General features: G+C 42.6%; 1 protein-coding gene across 1 annotated transcript; it reads right to left on the reverse strand.

The window, feature by feature from the left end:
• Positions 1-1,497: 1,497 nt before the first annotated feature.
• Positions 1,498-19,596, reverse strand: LOC310791249 (uncharacterized protein). Its single transcript, XM_083652928.1, has 4 exons — positions 19,507-19,596; positions 12,081-12,926; positions 8,304-8,474; positions 1,498-4,346 (listed from the first exon to the last, which is right to left on the reverse strand). Exons 2-4 carry the CDS (start codon positions 12,904-12,906, stop codon positions 4,225-4,227), a joined length of 1,119 nt encoding a protein of 372 aa, XP_083509054.1. The 5' UTR covers positions 12,907-12,926; positions 19,507-19,596; the 3' UTR covers positions 1,498-4,224.
• Positions 19,597-19,991: the final 395 nt, after the last annotated feature.

A 19,991-nucleotide genomic window follows, 5' to 3' on the forward strand; every position in this document is an offset into this window, starting at 1 on the left:
GAATTCAACTTTTCCTCTTCATTACCTCTTCAAAATTTAAGTGAATATCATTATTAAATGTATTATTATTATAATTATAATTATTGACTTCATTATTGAGCTATTTACTGTAGCAGCAGTTGCTAGAATGACTAAGGTTTGGCTTGTTGGTGCACTATCAGTAGCTAATCAGTTAAAGCAAGCCTGGAGGCAGGCTACTGTACAAGCTCAGAGAAGACGATGAGAACCACATGGAATTCTGGTAATGTAAAAGCTTTGTGCATAACAAACGACATACAAATATCTACAAAAAATCAGCTTAGCTATTGAAGACATTTTAATTGTTTTTTTCTAGTTACTGTAAGCCTATCGCGTTTTTCAGTAAAAAAAAAAAACATCAATCACAGAGAAGACTTTAATTTTGGAGGTTGATATTCTTCTGCTTTGATGCCAGAAATAACTGCTAATGAATGCATCGCTGACAGATGGATTGCTGAATTTCTTGAATTTCCAGAATGTGCCGTGCAGCTGTGGTGGAGCTGGTTTTCAGGTGAACGTGTTGGGAGTCGTTGCTGTTTCATTTCTTCACCTGAAACGACTCCGCAAATCCACCAGGCTGATTTGTATCGAGACTCCATGATGCCGCATCGCTCAAACTGGGGGGATTTGAGGTCCATTATAGGAACCACGATTTATTAATTACACACTGTTTTCACCCTATGTTTTTGTTCTAATCACTGTAATGAATGTTAGTATTACACAATTATTGACTACAACATGATTACAACAAGGATATTAAATAGTACAGTGTATAGGACGAATCAGCGTGACGTCACTTGACACCGAGAAATGCGGAACCCCGAGGCAGTTAATAGTATGAGTTGGGCCAAACAAACGTTAATATCTCAAAAACTATACATCACATCCCATATATTTTGACATTCTGAGGGAGAGCAGAATTAGCTCAAGAGTTTGATGGATAATATATGCACGTCGTGTTAAAGTTGTGTGAACTGTCGCAGTTTTTAAAATGTAAACAGAGTCAAGCCGGCTAGAGTAGACACTCACGCCTCACGCCACTTGGGCTCCATAGGGTTCCATTGCCGTTGCCACCCAGTGACGTGGTTTGTTTACCCAAATGCTGCTCGGCTGATCCCTCATATAGTGTAATAATGTCTTAGGTAAATTAGATCTTAAGCATAATAAAATATGAAGGTTTACAACAATATTGTGCAAGTTGCAAAGCTGTCTTGATCCGTCAGATTATGGGATTATATGTTTTTGGAGAAAAACCACCAAGTTTTCGTCTGGTGTACAGCTAAATATGCAAATGTGTTATTTCAGAAAACGTGTTAATCCCCCATGTGGAAACCAACTGAGTGAATCTGGCTTAACTTTACCCCCTCCTCCTTACCATAAGCATTCGCCCTGGAGAGACAGCAAACTTGGGTGGGTCAGCATAGACTGTTAATTAAAAAAGAAACACAGGATCACAGCATAATTTACTGTTGACCATTTTATTGTTGGAGGCTGATCTGATAAAGAGACAGTGATTTGAATTATTACAGCAGGCTAGGTTTTAGGTCGAATCAATTTCCCTCCAGTTAGCTTGAAGAAAATGAATTCAAAATTGGCCGGCAATCAATTTAAAATAGCTTAAAGATAGCAATCATTTCATTTCATTTTAATTAATTTGTCCCAGCTGGAAGTGTAAATTAACCTGGCCATTACCCCCAATGAAATATGTACATTCTGTACTTGGCATACGTTAATTGATTTCAGCACCCCACCCAAACCATTTTTAAATTGTTATGCTTAATTAACACAGGCACATTCTCTCCAGGGAGCTATGGCTTTTATAATGAATGAAAGAAATCGTCGCTTCTGCAAAGATGTCTGTCTTCTTGTGCGTGCATGTGTGCGCGCGTGTGTGTGTGTATGTGTGTGTGTGTGTGTGTGTGTGTGTGTGTGTGCGTGTGTGTGTGCTTGCGTGTGTGTGTGTGTGAGAGAGAGATAGCGAGGGAGAGCGAGCAAAGTGTGTTTGTTGAGTAAAAAACAGTATGATGTCTGTTTGGATTATATTACACATGTTTTCTGCTAAATCTGCGGAAAGCAAACAGCACAGAATGGAAATATCTTATGCATGTAAACATCTTGTGAAAAGTGTTTTCTCATAAAGGGATCAAAATTAGAAAGAGTTTGTTTTTATTATAGGCAGCATCCAGTTCCACAATATTTCACATGCAATCATAACGTAGAAGTCTCCCACTATCCACCTACCCTATAAGCCACTGCAATTGTTTAACACTGCGACACAAAAACGCCAGCCGAGAGACAGGATATTTCTACCATCTGAAGTGAGTGCGTGCAAAACTGCTGTTTATTCATTAATTGAATTGAATTTATTAATTGCTTGCTCTCTTACACACGTCACTCACCGTCTAACTGCACCAAAGAGTCATAACATGCACTATGCAGCATCTACGTTATCGTTGGCTGTTTAAGCTGAGCTGAGCCAATCATATCCATCACAAAGCTGAGCCGAGCCAATCGTATCCATCACAAAGCTGAGCCGAGCCAATCGTATCCATCACAATCACGGTGGCTATTTATCAAGTGGCAGGCTTCAATCCCTTATGTCACTCGCACGGAATGACGAATGACGAAAATGGAATTTCTCCATATATACTGTACTATAATCAAGGCCCTCCAAGAAAATAAATTTAGGTTGTGGAAATCAATCAATTATGAGAAAATGCCACATTTTGGTCACGCAAAGGCATAACACAACACATAAGGAAGACTGAGTATACATTTAATACATGCATTTTTCCCCGCCTCTTTGATCACAATAAATTGTCTCCCCCTCGATCCTTGAACCCTGATGGCACCATATCAATCAAATACGGGAGACATTTTTATTCTCGTGCGTTGCAGAGTCTCTCAGTCGGTTTGTGAAGGTTGTTGCACCAAAGTCAAAGCAAAAGCTGCCTGTCGTTTCCAAACTTCGGGGGAAAGAAATGAGGAAAAAAAACAGGTTTTAGTAGGTGAGAAGGTCAGGCTTGGTTGTTAAGTACGTCCTAATTTGACTCTATAGGTATGCAGCAGGTGGTGCGAGATAACTCTCCGAGGTGCGTACAGTGGCTAGAAGAAACTCAAATCTCTGCGTGGACACCTGGAGGTCAGAAGAGTGAAGCAGTCTATTATGATAATGTACTTGACGCTATTATTGACTATAAGACCAAATACGCAACTCCCTTCCTGAATACCAAAAACCTCAATCTATAAATAACATCGACGGCACGCGGGCACGTCATCGCCCCCTCCACCGCTCTCATAGAAAATAACTCAAAGGCCTCAAAAACTCCAATCGTGGCTGATGTTTCACATCGACTGTGATTACCAGCTGTGGACCGGCTTATTCAAATGTCGTCGTTGTCGTCGTGTTCATCTTAACTCCGTATTGCCTTTCCTCCCCGTGGTTATTGTTAATCTGTTTGCTCGCCCGGCTTCTGAATTTTTGCTGACTAGGCTTTACCGGGGCCCCGGCTGTGTCGGTTGTCATTTAGGTCGCAGTTCTGATTGTGCATTTGTGTTGGGTTACGAGTCGACGGTGTCAGATAGTCACGGTATCTCTGTTCTGCTGACTGCGACGTCAGCGAGAAGAAGCCCCAGTCCTGGTTACAGGCGTCATCTCTTTTGCGAGAGCTGATTTCATGTTCACGTTTTGTTTCGCTTGTCTTCTTTTACAGCGCTTGGTTGGGAGGAGAGAGAGAAAAAAAAAACAAGTTACAATTATAATTTCTTCATATACTGCACCTAAAGCATTTTAGTTATAAGTGGAATTGTGATTACAAAATAAACATCCTTCGTTGAGTGCATATCGTCATGAGGAGAAATTTAATTTTATTCCCTTTGGCAACATACTTATAGTGTAAACAGCTGACAGTTATGCCCTCTTAGTTTTGGCTTTTATTGCAGTGTACTTCAAATAGTTTATTCACCCCCTATTTCAATACAATAATTCTAATCAACGCAATGCATAATCCGACTGAAGTATTCATTTGTGGATATAGCTGACAAGAAGACATACAAATGCCATTGTAATGTACCGTCCACAAATGCCTCTTTTTTTTGTTTTGACAGTCTTATTTCCACAACTCCAAAACAATATCAAATGCCAGTAAGCATAATGATGGCAGACGTTCTATCAAGGGAGTGCATGACTTGGTCTTGGGAGTCGTCTCAATTCTTGTGGCTCCCGGGCATGTTGGTCATCTGGATGTTGTCCATTTGGAGAGCGGGGTTGTAATAGGCTGCACCACCATAGTTCAAGTCCAACGGCTCGTTGGTGTCTAATCTGAGAACTAGAGATTCAACATGTCAACATTTAATGTACAGATTCTTCATTTACATGCCTTGTTATGATGCGCCTGTGATACACAGGAATATAGCTGTCAGTGACATATAGAGATATTGTGTGCATTCCAACCCAATCGGCAGAATAAAATGTCTGCATTGTTTCTAGAATCCACGGAAATGTAAAATATGAACATTTCGGGTCCTCCAGCACAGACACCGGCTCTTCTCGGTTAGAACCGGCTCGGCCACATAAACCGCCTCGGAGGAGCCACCGCTACTTCCTGGATACCGTGACCACCGACTCGACCCGGTAACGAATTGAGGGAGCCTCGGCTACCGTGACTCGCGGCCTAAGTGTCGTGGAGCCACCGGTTAGGTTTAGGTAAGTAAAACAATGATCGGGTTTTAGGCACCAAAATAAATTTTTAGATGGTGTTATGGAATGGAATCTCACCACTCCTCATCCGCTTTATAAACAATAGCATTTTCGGCCAATATGAAAACAAATATTGAATGAAGCCAAGAGCCGGGAAGTTGTATCAAAAAGGTGTATTAGCCATAACATGTACTTCTCTAAACAGCATTAGAGAAGGACTGTGATCATCTCAACCCTTACAGAAAAAACACATGAGGTTCACGTTTCACCACATGTGTCCACATGTTAAAACGCGTGGAACACATGTGAAACCCATGGGAAGCGTGTGGTTTTGGGACATTTTCACATGTTTGTTATAACATGTGATAACATGTTTTGCCACATGTTGTATAGCAACATGTTACCCACATCTGGCGCATATGTGGAAAACAACATTTACACGGGTTTCACATGTAATCACATGGGAATTGACATGGGTTTCACACATTTCACACGTGAAAACGTTCCAAAACCACACGCTTCCCATGGGCAAAGCAAATGTTTCACATGTGTTCCACATGTTTTCACATGTGAAAAATGCACATGTGCAAAATCACATGTGACCACCACATGTGATTTTGTGCATGTGATCACATGTGATTTTGCACATGGTGAAGTTCACGTGGTTTTTCTGTAAGGGAATATACATGAAAACATTGGAGATGTAACAATTGACATAAATCTATAGAGAGGCAGAGCGGGCAGAGAGCAGGAGAGGAGGGATGATCTGAAGGTCAACTACATGCAGTAGAACTGAGCACACATGTGTTGTCTTGCACAGGCTTCATGGAGCCAAGCAAGGTCAGCCTGTAGGCAGAGGGTGAAGAATCTGCTCCATGCCTACAGTGTGTGTGCTCATAACTAATAACTATTGGTATAAGATATGGCTCCATGTCTGTGTGCGCGTGTATGTCAGAAGGCATTGACCTTTTCTATGCCACCTCAGATGTATGCTGTAGATAGTGTCTCTGTATGTGTCTGTCCATGTGATGTGCATCTATCCAATACAATAGCTATGTGTGTGCAATCATAACTTTATTGAATATGAAATATGATTTTATTCTATAACAGATGGGGTTAGGGATCTTGGTTAGGGTTAGGCAAGTAAAACAACGGTTGGGTTTAAGCCACTTGTTTGGGGTTAGGGTTTCTCATGATGAGAAAGTTGCAAGTTGGGAACGCTATGGTCCACCACTCCCACCCCTCCTCCCTACTTAAAGCTCAGACATGTATGACATGGATAACGTTAATTATTCTCGAAACGTGAAATGCAACGTGTTTACATTCCGAAAATGGATTCTAGAAACGTACAACGCCGACATTTTAATCTGGTTCGATTGGCTGTGCATTCAGTCGGCGACAGGAGTTACAGTCTGAACACAGTTCCAAACAGTCAGTGCCACATGAACACCTTATAGAGTATCGCAGGGATGACGTATTTTTGTAGGCTTAACCAGAAATCGCCATGTTGGTTCGTCAGGGGAAAAGTCTATGGGGTTTCAGAATGGGTGTTTCACTTAAATGCATGGTCTGTGGTTAACGAAAGTTTATGGGAGCGGTAATGTGGGTTCAGCAGGATAATCTTCACGAGCGTTAATCACTGTTATGACTTTTGAAGCGTTTTCTCAAAATCACGTTTAAAAAAAACCTCATTTACATTCCAAACGTTAAAGTAGGCTCTAATACCTAATATGACCCGACATCAGTTAAAGGCAAAGTAACTCCTCGATGATCTTGGACTTGGAAAACCCACCCTAAAGCGGTAAAACACACTTTGTTGTTTTGGCGGTGTATATTTCTTATTCCCACGCGACTCTAACAGTCAGCATGACATCTCATTCCGACATCTTCAGCTAAGCTACAGTGGATGCCGTTTAAAAGCGGAAATGTTTTCAACTGTGTGAAGCATCAAAGGCACACAGCAGGTTTTGGTGTCAGTCAGAATCAAAGAGACGACGGCTCCTTTCAAGATGCATCAATCACGTATCCACTGGCAGTAGCCTCCATAGCAGAATATTATGCCGCAGCCGCACGAAATGTGTTTGTGGGTTAAAGGGCGTGACTCGCTTTTTCTCCACTAGATAAAACGTTCCTGTTTTTACATCGCTTCCTCTATAACACCGATTGAATGCAAATGCACGACGCACGCGCCCGTTCGCTTGTCAAAAAGTTATTTTGAGAAATTTAGGAAAGCCGAAAGTACACATGGACGAGAAAGTTTCATGCAAAGTGGCTGCACCGAAAAAATGCAAAATACACAATACTTCATCAGAAAAGAACTTTCTTTAAAGGAACACGCCGACATTTTGGGAGATTCGCCTATTTGCCATATTTCTGATAACAAGACGAGAAGATAGATGCCTTTCTCTTCCAAAGTTATGGGAAACGGTCATTTTCAAAGTAAATACATACTTTAAGTTAAGTTAAGTTATCCTTTATTTATCCCCATGGGGAAATTCATCCTCGGCATTTGACCCATCCTCTACTAGGAACCTTCCTAGAACTAGGAGCAGTGGGCAGCCGCAGTGCAGCGCCCGGGGACCAACTCCAGTTCTTTTGCCAGTGCCTTGGTCAGAGGCACTGACAGGAGTATTGACCCTAACATACATGTCTTTGATGCTGGGAGGAAACCGGAGCACCCGGAGAAAACCCACACGAACACGGGGAGAACATGCAACCTCCACACAGAAAGGACCTGGGACGGACCGGGGTTCGAACCCGGGACCTTCTTGCTGTGAGGCAACAGCGCTAACCACTGAGCCAGCCGTCTGATGACTGCACACAGCGCATGCGCCTCAGACAAATGCGGAAGTAAGTTAGTTCTCGCTGTGGATTTACTTTGAAAATGACCCTTTCCCGTAACTTTGGATTATTATTCCATCGTGTGGTGAGTACCTGAGGCACAACATGGACATGTGAGTGTTTTGGTGCTGTTGGAATGTGTCTTTTTGGTGACTGAACCGGGGTAGGCCTGTGTACTGCCATTCAGCTGCTAAGCTGACTATAGCAGGAGGGGTGCAACGCACTTTCTAATGCACGCACAGGGAAGAGATAGGCATCTATCTTCTCGTCTTGCTATCGGAATTATGGCAAATAGGTAGGGATGTCACAATATATCGTCCCACAATATATCGCGATATCAAAACGTGACAATATGTATCGTTGAGATGAAATCTCATATCGCGAGAAAAAGAAGCTGAACATGGTGGCACTGATCTGCATCTGATTGCATGCTCGCTCTCCTTTTCATTGCTTTGTTTGAACAGACGAGGGACGTTACAGACACGGAGGATGAAAATGGTGAAATTACTCAAATTAGCGTAGAGGATGCCCCCTCAACTTACAAATCGATCGCAAAAAGATATTGTTAAAATATCGTATCGTATCGTTATCGTCAAGCCAATATCGTGTATCATATCATATCGTGAACACCCTACAAATAGGTGAATCTCCCAAAATGTTGACATGTTTCTTTAAAATGTGCACCACAAAGACCATCATTTTGCACTTGATGGCCAGGTGTGTTAGTAGTAGCAAGTGATTTTACCTGGGTCTGTGGAGAACTCCTCCACCAGCTTCCTGTGGGAGAAGTCCTTCTGGTTTCTCTTCTTCAGAATGACGTAGACCACCAGTCCCACGCAGGCCACCGCCACTCCCGTCCCCAGGATGGCGCCCCAGGCTTCATTCCTGTTTTTATTCGGATGATCTGATGCGAAACCTTCAGCCGCGGGAGGGGGGGGGGGGACAAAGACTAATAAATAATTTGTCAACAACACATTTATTGATGTCAAACGCTCTCTCGCTCTCTCTCTCTCTCTCTCTCTCTCGCTCTCTTTCTCTCTCTCTCTCTCTCTCTCTCTCTCTCTCTGGGTAAAGGTTAATTTCCAGATAATTATCAGTGCGGTATGTTTTGGAAATTGTGTTTTCAGTGGGTGCCCTCTCTGTACATACAACTCAATTAAGATAGCTGTACAGTTCTCTGTTTGTCTAATTCACACCGGGGATAATTAATGCAATTAACGTGCCAAAAGACGTGATAATTTCATGAAGACATTTGAATGTTTTTTTTGCGACACAGATTGTATTCATCAACTAAATGGGATAAGATAACTAATATCTCAACATCACTGTAGCTCCTGTTGTACGATGCTGCTACATTCGGCTTAATGTGCAAACGATTTGAGGTGACATGACTTATTCCTTTTCTGGTGGGTGACTGATATATCCCCCTTCTTCACGTACAAATAAATCTGGCACAGGGCAAATTAAATTGCCCGCATATGTGCTAAATTAACATCTGTGGCATCCCATATTGACAGATGTGACATACACACGCGGAGGCGGAGTCAGAGTTGAAATGTGTGTGTCATCTCAAAGGGCGTCCTTACAGTAAGACCTGCCATCACCACAGACTTAGGGGATGAGCCAAATACCAGCACGCTAAGCGACGTTCAACAACATTCAATGTTTACTATCAGCGTTTAAAAAAAGTTTAAACCATGTACAGTATTTCAAAGTGGAATTGTTAAAATATTTGTTTATGTAAATTATGAAAGTAAACTTGTAGTCTGGTGCTCTGCCAAAAGCTGCATGCTTTTAGCAATGTTGCTGCTGATATCTGGCTGTGGTCAGAATGCATATTGTCATTATTTTATTGCAAAGTTCCACCTACACAAACTTTACAGATTACAGTAAATGCTTGGTTGCATACAGTATCCTATGTACGATGCCCTGAGGAAGACTTATTTGCTGAGACATGCTGAATTAATTGAGGTTAAGTCTTATTTCTTTCTTATATTTTCTTTAATACGTTTCATGGAGTGCCGTCACTCACTGCTTTCCTCATGGACATTAACAGATTGCACATACATATGGCAGTGACCCTTCCTTTTACAGTCCGGTAATTAATTACCTGGTAGTTATTGGGTAAATACCTGGTAACTACCAGACTGTAAAAGGAAGGGTTACCAATATGGCTATAGATTAATGTAATCCAAAGCCCTGGTTGGCAGGGGCACGGGAAGTGGGGGTGCTTATGGTGCTGCAGCACCCTCTGCTGTTTTGTATTGGAATTGCAATGTCAATTAAAAATGATTACAATGTTTTATATGTTTTATACTGCGATATTTAGGGTTTAGTTGAAGACTATGAGCAAAGCAAAGAGGGTGTAGATGTTATTTTTATGTTTGGTTTATAATAATAATAAGATAATAAAATATAATACTAAATAAGTTCAGTGTTTCTGCCTTTGTTGCTGTCTGTTGTAGTGTAAAACAACCTATAGGGAGAACAGCTGGTGACATGAAAGTGAGTGAGAAAAGGAGAAAATACTGAATAATGACATCACAACAGTATAATGCTAATGTTAATTTAAAATGAGATATTCCTCTAAATATGGCTAAAAAACATCCAAACAAAGACGTCAATTTTCCCCCCGGCGGTGCCCACAAGAGAGTCCCTTCCTTGCAGCACCCCCCTACTTAAAAACAGTTCCAGCGTCCCTGCTGGTAGGCATCAAATAAAAAGAGGAATCTTCTCAACCTTGATTACGATTCATAACATCATTGTAACAGATTGTATGTGCTGTATAGCCTTGGTGAAGATAAGGTCAATTACAATTGCCTTGGGATACAATATTATTTTTACCTCCGTAATTGCGCTCAAGGACTCGATGACAAATGTTCTCTCTGACATTTGCAGGTCTGCACCAACAGACCTCATGTTCACCTGAGCCCAATCCTCTGGGTTTCTCTGTTCAGAGTTACACACACAAGCTGTGCCTGTCATCAACTGTGAAGGTGTTCTTCTTCTTCTGTCTCTAACGTCTGCTGTCCCGTTCCCCATACTGATCTTCTACAGGTTACTGCCCTCATCTGTTAGTGTTAGGTCCCCTCACAAGGCCTTTTCCTCTCCGCAGGTTCTTAATAGAGCTCGTCTGCATATTCCCCCCAGGAATTGTGCCTTTCTTAGCTGTAAATAAGCTTCATACAGTAGACTTCATAGACCAGACAAAGGATAGATAGATACTGTAGATCGATCGATCGATAGAACGATAGAATGATAGATATATAGATATATAGATATATAGATAGATAGATCGATCGATCGATCGATCAGTGGTTCTCAAAGTGGGGTCCTTGAAGGGGTTCCGCGACGGGTCGCCAGCAAAAAGGTGAATAATTTCTTTTCAGGATAATTCCATCCATAAGTAACACAATGACAGAATGTATGACTGTTTTGGTCATGGGTTTCATACACGTTCTGTAATAAAACATCTAAAAGCAAAAATCCTATCAGATACGAGACCCTGGGACAAAACCTTATCAACTGGGGGTCCGTGGTCTAATTTGTGTCAGTATATCTAATTTATACTGCTGTAATACACTTTGGCAAAACTCAATAACACAGTACTTGATTCATGGCAATTAAGCTTTCTCTGAATCTGAATCAGACAGAGATTTAGTTCAATTAGGCTACTGAATATTTTATGTATCACATTCATCTGCATTGTGTCTTATTCTTTATCGTGTACTAATTGTACGACTATTCTTTGGCAACACTCAGTGACTCATGCCCATAAAGTTTTCTCCCAACCTCAATATGAGTCCGACAGAGAGATACAGTACAGATACAGAGATAGCCCACCGAGATAGCCGTTAAGCCTACATAATAGATGACAAATAAGCTACAGCGACTTGCAGCGCATAGCTCGAGCAGCCTTTTCAAGGCCTATCTTGCCTGATCGTAGCACGTAGCGTAGTCTCACGGCCCCTGCGCCGCGGCAGCAGGAGCAGCTCTGACCTCCAGTCCCTGACCACCTCTTTCAGGGTGTTTGACTCAAACAGGGTTTCATTGTCCTGCTGAGAAGGTGGCTGTAACAGAGCCCTTCACTCATTACGGGGAACATCGATAGCAACCTGAAACCCAAGCCCAGGCTTGTCCCATTGAAAGAAGGGGCGTTTTGTGCTCGATGGGAAAATAGATGCAGGTAAAAAAATGTGGGTCAGGGCGGGAAGGAGAGCAGGAATAAAGCAAAGTGAAATAAGCAACAGTGATGTAACGTAAATGTGTCGTGGAGGCGATGGGGGTGATGTTACATTCTCAAACTAGGCTTCATAAAGCAGTTATATAACCTCATTGCTGATGGATTCATTAGCGGTTATCAAACCGACCTAGAACGGAAGCCGATTAAAGAGGTCATGAAATTTCACACAAATTGTATTTTTCTCTGTGCCTTTTTCTTCACAGCAGTGTTACGCGGGCTCACAGCACAACGCACAGCAGATCCCCTGTGCACCTAGATACTGTGAAACCTGAGACGTACCTCTTTCTGAGTTGCTCCCCGAGGCCGCGCCTTTGTCCGTCATGTTCGCCTCTTCGGTCGCGCCGGGAGAAACGGTCGTCATGGACGCCGGGATGGTCTCCGTCGTCTCGGAGGGGACCTCCATTGTGGATGAAGGTGTGGGCGAAGCTTTGTTTATCTCCGGTGCCGCTGTGGTGGCTGTGACGTTGGTGGTGTTTTCGGTGCTATTGGTCGGCCAGGCGTCTGTGTCCGGGGTGGTTTCTCGCGTATCGTTGCCTCCTGGCGCTAAGGTCGTCTGGTGTGAATCAGTCTTGTTAGCGAGGTCTGGAATGCCGCGGGTGGAGTTTTGCGTGACTGGATGAGCAGTGGATGAGTTCTGAAGAGCTGAGGAATTCTGAATCTCCTCATTTGCTCCCGTTACATTGACTTGGCCTGGCTGTGTGGGACTTGTCGGAGCAGTTTGAGAAACCGTCGTTTCTGGCGATTCAGGTTCCTCGGTGGTCTCTTTGGGAAGCATGGTGGGAGTGACCATGGTCACGTCGTTAGAGGTTCCGTTAGCATCCTTGTGTTGGTTGACCATGTCCCCGTCTTCTCCGCTAGTGATTAGCATGGAGCCGTATCCATTCTCTGCAATGTTATCATCACTTGACTCCATGCCAGCCCCGTCCACTTCCTGCTCTTCGACTGCAGTGTTTTGGCCTCCGACTGCAGGTCTGACCGGCGGTTCACGGAGCCAACTTTTATCGATCGTGCGGCCCGGAGAGTCCGTGGATTCCAGGAGACGTGCCATGTGAAAAGCTTGGACAAGCAGAAGGAAGCCTGCTGTGATTTTAAAACACTGTTCCATCTCCGCCCGTCCGTCTTGCTCTGAAAAGCAAAAAAGAACATAAAAAATTTCTTGAGTTAAATCGAATGAATTGCCATCCGTTTAAAGTCGCTCACCATCTTCACTATTCCAAACATAAGTTGCACAGGATCTTCCCTTCTATCTCACCACTGTGTGTGACAGGTGTGTCAGGTGTCAGAGGGCACTCTGTCTCATGCGTTCTGGTTCTGCCCCTCACTAACGGGATTCTGGGCCAAAATATTTGACTGGTACAGTTTCACAATATAATAATTACATGGAATAAAACTGCAAGCCCTCTTTATATAATTTTGAACCAATTGCAAAAGAAAAAAGTGATTCTCTTTAATAGTATGTCCAAATAGTGATTTTTTTAAATCTTTTACACTCTTAATAAATTGTTTGACAGAGCTTTTAACGACTGAAGAATTAAAGCCAGTTTTAAATGTATTTAAAGCTGTGGATTTTTTTTGTAATGTTTGCAACTATCAAGTTGAAATAGAGAAATAGAACTTGCAGTTGTGATAGGAGAGACGCTTTATTTCTACATCTCTATGCCAATCCTCTTCTCTGTCATTGATACTGATGCAGCATTTGTGTGTGTATCCCTTTAAGACCACGAACCGGGTCACACGGTTCACGGTCTTAAAGGGATACACACACAAATGAGGGATATACACGCAAATGCTGCATCATGTATCAATGGGTTAGTGAAAAACAAACAAAGAGTGTGGCTCTAACACAGCCAAGTGAGTGCTTGTCCTCTTCCACTCTCTGCCTACTGTTGCAGCCCGCCCCCTCCTCGCCCCCTCCTTGCCCCTCCTTGCCCCCCCCCCCACACACACACCTGAGTGAATGAGGAGCAGTGTTGGGAAAGCTACTTGGGAAGTATCGTTTTACAAGCTACCACTTAGTTCACACTGGAGGAAAGTGAACCACAGCAAAGCTGCCCTCAAGATAAAATAGTTTCCTTACAGCAACTAAAGTTACTTAGAAAAGGAAGCACATACATATATATATATATATATATATATATATATATATATATATATATATATATATATATATATATATATATATATATATATATATATATATATATATATATATATATATATATATATATATATAAATAAATATATATATATATATAAATATATATATATATATATATATATATATATAAATTTATTTATTTATTTATCAAATGCTCTCTCAAATCAAGCAATCTGATTGGCTCACAGCCGTGCGAGTGATGTTCACATGTTTACAATGCTCACACTCTGGCAGATGTTCGACAGGGAAGTCAGCAAATGTTGGGTCAACATAGATGGTAGCTATAGTTACTGTAGTTAATTACACCTCATAATGACAAAAAAAGTAATGAACAACAACCCTTAAATTGAATTGAAGAAGGCTATAATTGAATTTCGTTTAACGACCATGCACCGAGCTACTTCAAATTTATGTGAAACTACTACTTTAATTATGCGTAATGAAACATGCTTCCTCGACACTGCTGAGGAGTCTGTTCACAGCCTGCTTATGAGATAGACCATGAGGACGGGGAGAGAGAGAGAGAGAGAGAGAGAGAGAGAGTGTGTGTGTGTGTGTGTGTGTGTGTGTGTGTGCGTGTGTGTGTTCACCACAATCTTACAAACCCTCTCTGACCACATGCAAAGAGCACATCTGCATGAAGATCTTCACATTGTTCGGTTTGACAGTGCACAGCGAACACGGGGGGCCTACAGTATATGTCCTGCAAAACAACATCCCTCCCTGGCTGCTACATTAAGATCCCGTTGATGGTCTTCACCTCCGAATTCGATGCAATCATCCCTGCACCGTTACACAGCGAGCTATCACAGTCCGACGACGCGGCCCCGACACAGCCTCCAAAGGGACCGGTGACTTTGTGACAGCTGGGAAACATGCGTGACTGTGCACAGGTGCCTCCTGAGCTATGTGCTCTCCCCTCTCTGGTGACTGTGCACAGGTGCCTCCTGAGCTATGTGCTCTCCCCTCTCTGCTCCAGCTCTAGTTATCCTTTACTGTGTGACAGATTGTGCGCGCTGCCAGGGCCTCTGATTGCATAGCGGCCTGCAGCTACACAGGCAGGCAAATCAGCTATTTCTTGGTATGGCTTGTCATAATAATATTACATTGTTTCAATGAGTAGAATTGTGATATTTTTCAACCTGGCTGGACCCTATTTTCACAAGTTTTTTTTATGTGAAAGTAATTCATCTGAGCAAAAAAAAAAAAAAAATTGAATTGGTCCAGGTTGAAAATTCAAAATTCTCCCTTAACGTAGATGGCTGGCACAGTGCTAATTGGGTATAGCATTAATTGAATGTAAACGTAAACAACACAATACAATTATGTTCAAGCTTATAATTGACCAGAATGATAGATGCAACTATTCTCCAAGCATATTTTTTTTATTCCTGTGCTGTAGTCAGGCACGGACTGCATAATCGGGCACGTCGGGCAAATGCCCGGTGGCCTGGCCTGGCCTGGATTTTTTTTTTTTTCTTTTTTTTTTGGTGCCCGCAGTCAGGCCACTCACTGAACAGCAGGCCAGGCGCCGCCTACTGGTTTACTAGTGGTTTTATTACTTTATTCAGGGTTAAAGTGGGTGCATCTCAAACCAAATTGGGCTTCAAACGGCCCAAATTGGGCTTCAAACGGCCCAAATCTGGCTTCAAACGGCCCAAATTGGGCTTCAAATGGCCCAAATCTGGCTTCAAATGACCCAAATTGGGCTTCAAACGGCCCAAATCTGGCTTCAAATGGCCCAAATTGGGCTTCAAACGGCCGGCACGCGCGTCGGCCCGTATCAGCCTGGCCTGCTTGGTATCTAATGCCCGGCCTGAATTATGATCCCAGTCCGCCCCTGGCTGTAGTCTTACAAACTATAGAGCTGAGAAGCTTCTCATCACTTTCCAAGGCAAAACTATTGTCCATGAAATGAATCCACATTCGCAGGAAAACGACAAAGTGTAAGGGACTTTTTGCATGACTCACGCATGGAATAAGGTGAAAGCGTTTCTAGGTAAACCACTCGTCGGCCTGGTCGCTCGGCTCGACAGGAAAGTAATAGACTCCATGGTGACTTGATGATCACGTTGCTTACAGCATGAGGAGCACATGGCTGCTCAGGTTTGCTGATGATACCAGTCTTTAGGGGCTGACACACACACACAGTTGGGCGCCTGTCGCTGTAGTTTTTGCGGTGTGTCCGGAACCGTGAGTTGGCGTCGGGGCAGCCGCTGAGGCAAATCACTCTGATTGGTGAAGCAAGCGGTGCAGGAGAAGCGAGGGCTCGCTCAAAACCTTCTGCTCATAGAGAGGCAAAGTGAACGTCACTTCCTGTTTCAGCACCGTACCAGAGATTTTCATCCGCCATTTATTTTCCCATAGACATTTCGTAAAATGCTTATAAAAATAGTTTTACTGGGTCAAACCAAACAGTGCCGCTATATTTAGAATCGGGAGTGACCATAGAACATTTCACTCGGACCAAAACTTAAAAAAACAACATCTAAAAAATATTTTCTTTAAATCTGCAGTTTTTTTACATTTTGGTTTTATCAGACATATTCTCAATTAGAAGTCGCAATATTACAAAACCGTGTAAGTGGTGGGTGCGAGTGATGTGGTAATGGTAGGCAAATGCTGCTTGGTTTTACATGTACAGTATGTATCGTAACACTGGGTTTGTATATATGTATATATCCGCAGTCCTAGGTCTCATACAGGCGTAGAACGTACATGCTAGTTCTCCGTCGGCGGGAGTCTTTGCGATGTGTTCAAGTGCAACATTTTGGCTCGGACACACGAGACGTGAGGCGACGCAACAGGCGGCCTTCATTGCTCCGCTAGTCCTTTGCTTTTGTGTTTGTGCAGGCCTTTATGGGCATCATCAAGGACAATGATCCAGTCCAATGATCTACTTGGGATGTGGCCCAGCTGGTCATGGTGCAGCAGTGTCAACAACCTTGAGCTTAGGATTCTCCATCCTAGCTAATCAGATGCCCCCCCTCTCACCGCAAGAGGGGCGTCATCTTACAATGGCGTCAAAGTAGTTCCATGCCATATACTGGTACAGTGGTGTTACTGCAAAAAAGTAAACACATACTACAAACGAGCCAGAACAAGACAATTAGACTGCTCTTGAATTTGCCGCCTAGAACCCATATTGAGCCTTTGCATTTTAAAAGAATGGGATGGCTTCCTGTGGAGCAGAGGGTCTCTTTCCTGAAACTGGGACATATGTACAGAATGATAAACTGCTCCCAGTTATCTATGCTCTGGCATTGTCCTTCACGACCAGGTCCACGGACGGCAGCTACGGTCTGGACCACCCTCAGTTTATGAGCCCAAAAAAGGCTCCTATTTGAATTGAATTGAATTGAAAACTTTACTTCAGACACTCCCACAGGGAGGTCCATAGCAGATAGACACATACATAGCATACAGATAAAAAATAAAAAATAAAATACAGATATAAAAAAGCCTAATATAAACATGAGCGCCAGTGGCTCCTCAGTCTAGAGGAGTACCTAACAGAGCTACGTCCTGGGTTGGCTATGACATTAATGATGTCATTATCAGAGGCATCAACTCTGCACATAAATTTGTACATTAAATTACGTAGCACAGCAGGGCAGGTGGGGACACCAACACACTATTCACAGAGTGGCTTTATGTATATGGCCTGCCGGCGGTGGAACGCCTTGCCCAGGACAATTCAAAGCTCTCCCACTGTTACAGGCTTCAAGAAGGCTGTGAAGCGTCATTTGCAAGGAATTGTGTCCTTGGGGGCTTTGCGTCTTTCCTGAAGAACAGGTACTTTTGTCTCTTTGTGCATCTGACTCTTCATATGTACTTTTTATATTGTACAGATGTCTTAAATGTTCTTTGTATCCTTCTTGGGACCACAGTGGAAATCAGTTGAACAACTGTCTGTGTTTTTATCCTTGTACTACTATTTGTTACATACTTTATGTAATATCTTGTACTAAATAAAAAATCAATCAATCAATCATGCCATTTGTTGTTGCCATGCCATGCAATTTGTTGAATAAAGCCACTTGTTAAATCTTACCAACTGGTCTCTTGTGGTTGAAATGCTCTCGGAGGAGTGACAATACATATAGGAATTATCACCTCTAATAGGATCAGTGTCAGAAATTAACTTTTTCGGTTCAAATGTGAATGCCTAAACTTTAAACTAAAAGGCCAAGAATGATATTTACGGACAAAATAGGTCATATACATTTTTAATTTAAATAATATGTCCTGCTTCCAATGCTGTTTTCGGCGTAGAATGAGGTAAGCTACAAGTATTGATTTAAAACACTCACTCACAAACATCCTCACTTCCTCACAACGGATCAAGATTGTTAATTTATAATTTATCGTGAAATCAAAAATTTTGCAAAGCATTTTGAAACCTGCGCCTAATGCACACTCTGTTGATAGAATGTTTTGCATTATGGTATTAATGTTTCGCAGATACAGCCAGTGGCCAATCAGAGTTTTTGAGACAGTGTACGGTGGTCAGCAAGGACAAAGTTTGAGCCCCTGCCCACTCACACTCACAAAGCCCGCCCCCACTGGAAGAGGGTGCCCACCCCATCCATCACCTCAACAGCTTCTCTCAACGGCTGCTTCTGCGCTCAATCAGCCCTCAAGTCCACACACACACGCACACACACACACACACACACACACACACACACACACACACACACACACACACACACGCGCACACACACACACACACACACACACACACACACACACACACACACACGCACACACACACACACACTGAACCCTGAATATACTGACCACTGTCTCAACCCACACACAGACTCTGATTAGCTTATTGCTGCTATAAATCGCCCTACACTCATTCAAAGTTCAGTCCAGTCCGGTGCTATTTATCAAGCCGTTAACCATAGTATTATTGTTATTGATATTGACAATTATGTTGTTGCACTGTTTACTGCATTTTATAACCTCAGTAGAATAACTCATGTTCATCTATGATACACTTAACTGCGCTTGACAATTACTGCTACATTTGAATTTGCTACATTTGAGTTTACATGAACATTGACTGTATATACCGGAATGATACACCTGTGTAACTATTTGTCTTGTACTGTTTGAGCATCTGTACACATCCTTGTTGCGATGTGCCGGCACCAAATGACAGATCATTTTCCATTCACATAGACAATATGAAAGCAATTCTGTCCATTTCCACACGTAAATATAGAAGCAATCTTTTGTAAATGGGTGAGAAAGTATTAAAGGTTTTGCCATTTTACATTTTGAACAAAAACTAATGTTAATTTTTTTTTTACAACAATTTTAACTAAAAAATAAATCATCCATCTCTACAATAACAAGGTTATTGACTTTTGCTCTGACTTGTTTTCCTTAGAGGAAATATAAAGAATTAAAATGTGATTGCGTTTTAAACATTTTAGGCAAAAGGATTTACACAAAATCCATCCAATAATACAGACACTTCCCGAGACGGTTAAACAAAAGAGAAAGCCTGTATATAACACGGTAAATACTCACGTTGTTCCTGGGCAAAAAGCAGGTGAGAACAGGTGTACGGCCAGGTAATGAAATCTCTTCACTGAGCAGCTACTGTAACGTATGAGAGGGACTCAACAATAGGCCCCGTGGAGAGAGAGGGAGGAGGGCCACTTGCTGCGTGGCATTCACAGAGCAGCTAGGAACCTGCTCGACCTGATTCTACACCTGCCAGCAATGTGGCAGCAACACACCTTCAACTTAACCATCTTCACTCCTAAAGGCCACCGGACCAGGATGAATCAGACTTACGGGACGAGGACAAGAGAACCAGGCTGTGGCTTTGTGGGGGGATCTTCATTTGTTAGCGCCATTTCATCCCCTATAATTACTTATTTCTGTTGATATGTGGTTGCCAAGTTTCCAGGTCGCCATGTCAGGTGTGTGAATTCCCCCCTAGTGGGCGGAGCCTCTCTGGCCACAGGTCCCTCAGAGCTTTTTGTCGCTGCGGTCGTCATGGCAACAGA

This window comes from Poromitra crassiceps (genome assembly GCF_964638095.1).
Source record: "Poromitra crassiceps genome assembly, chromosome: 16".
Lineage (NCBI taxonomy): Eukaryota > Metazoa > Chordata > Actinopteri > Beryciformes > Melamphaidae > Poromitra > Poromitra crassiceps.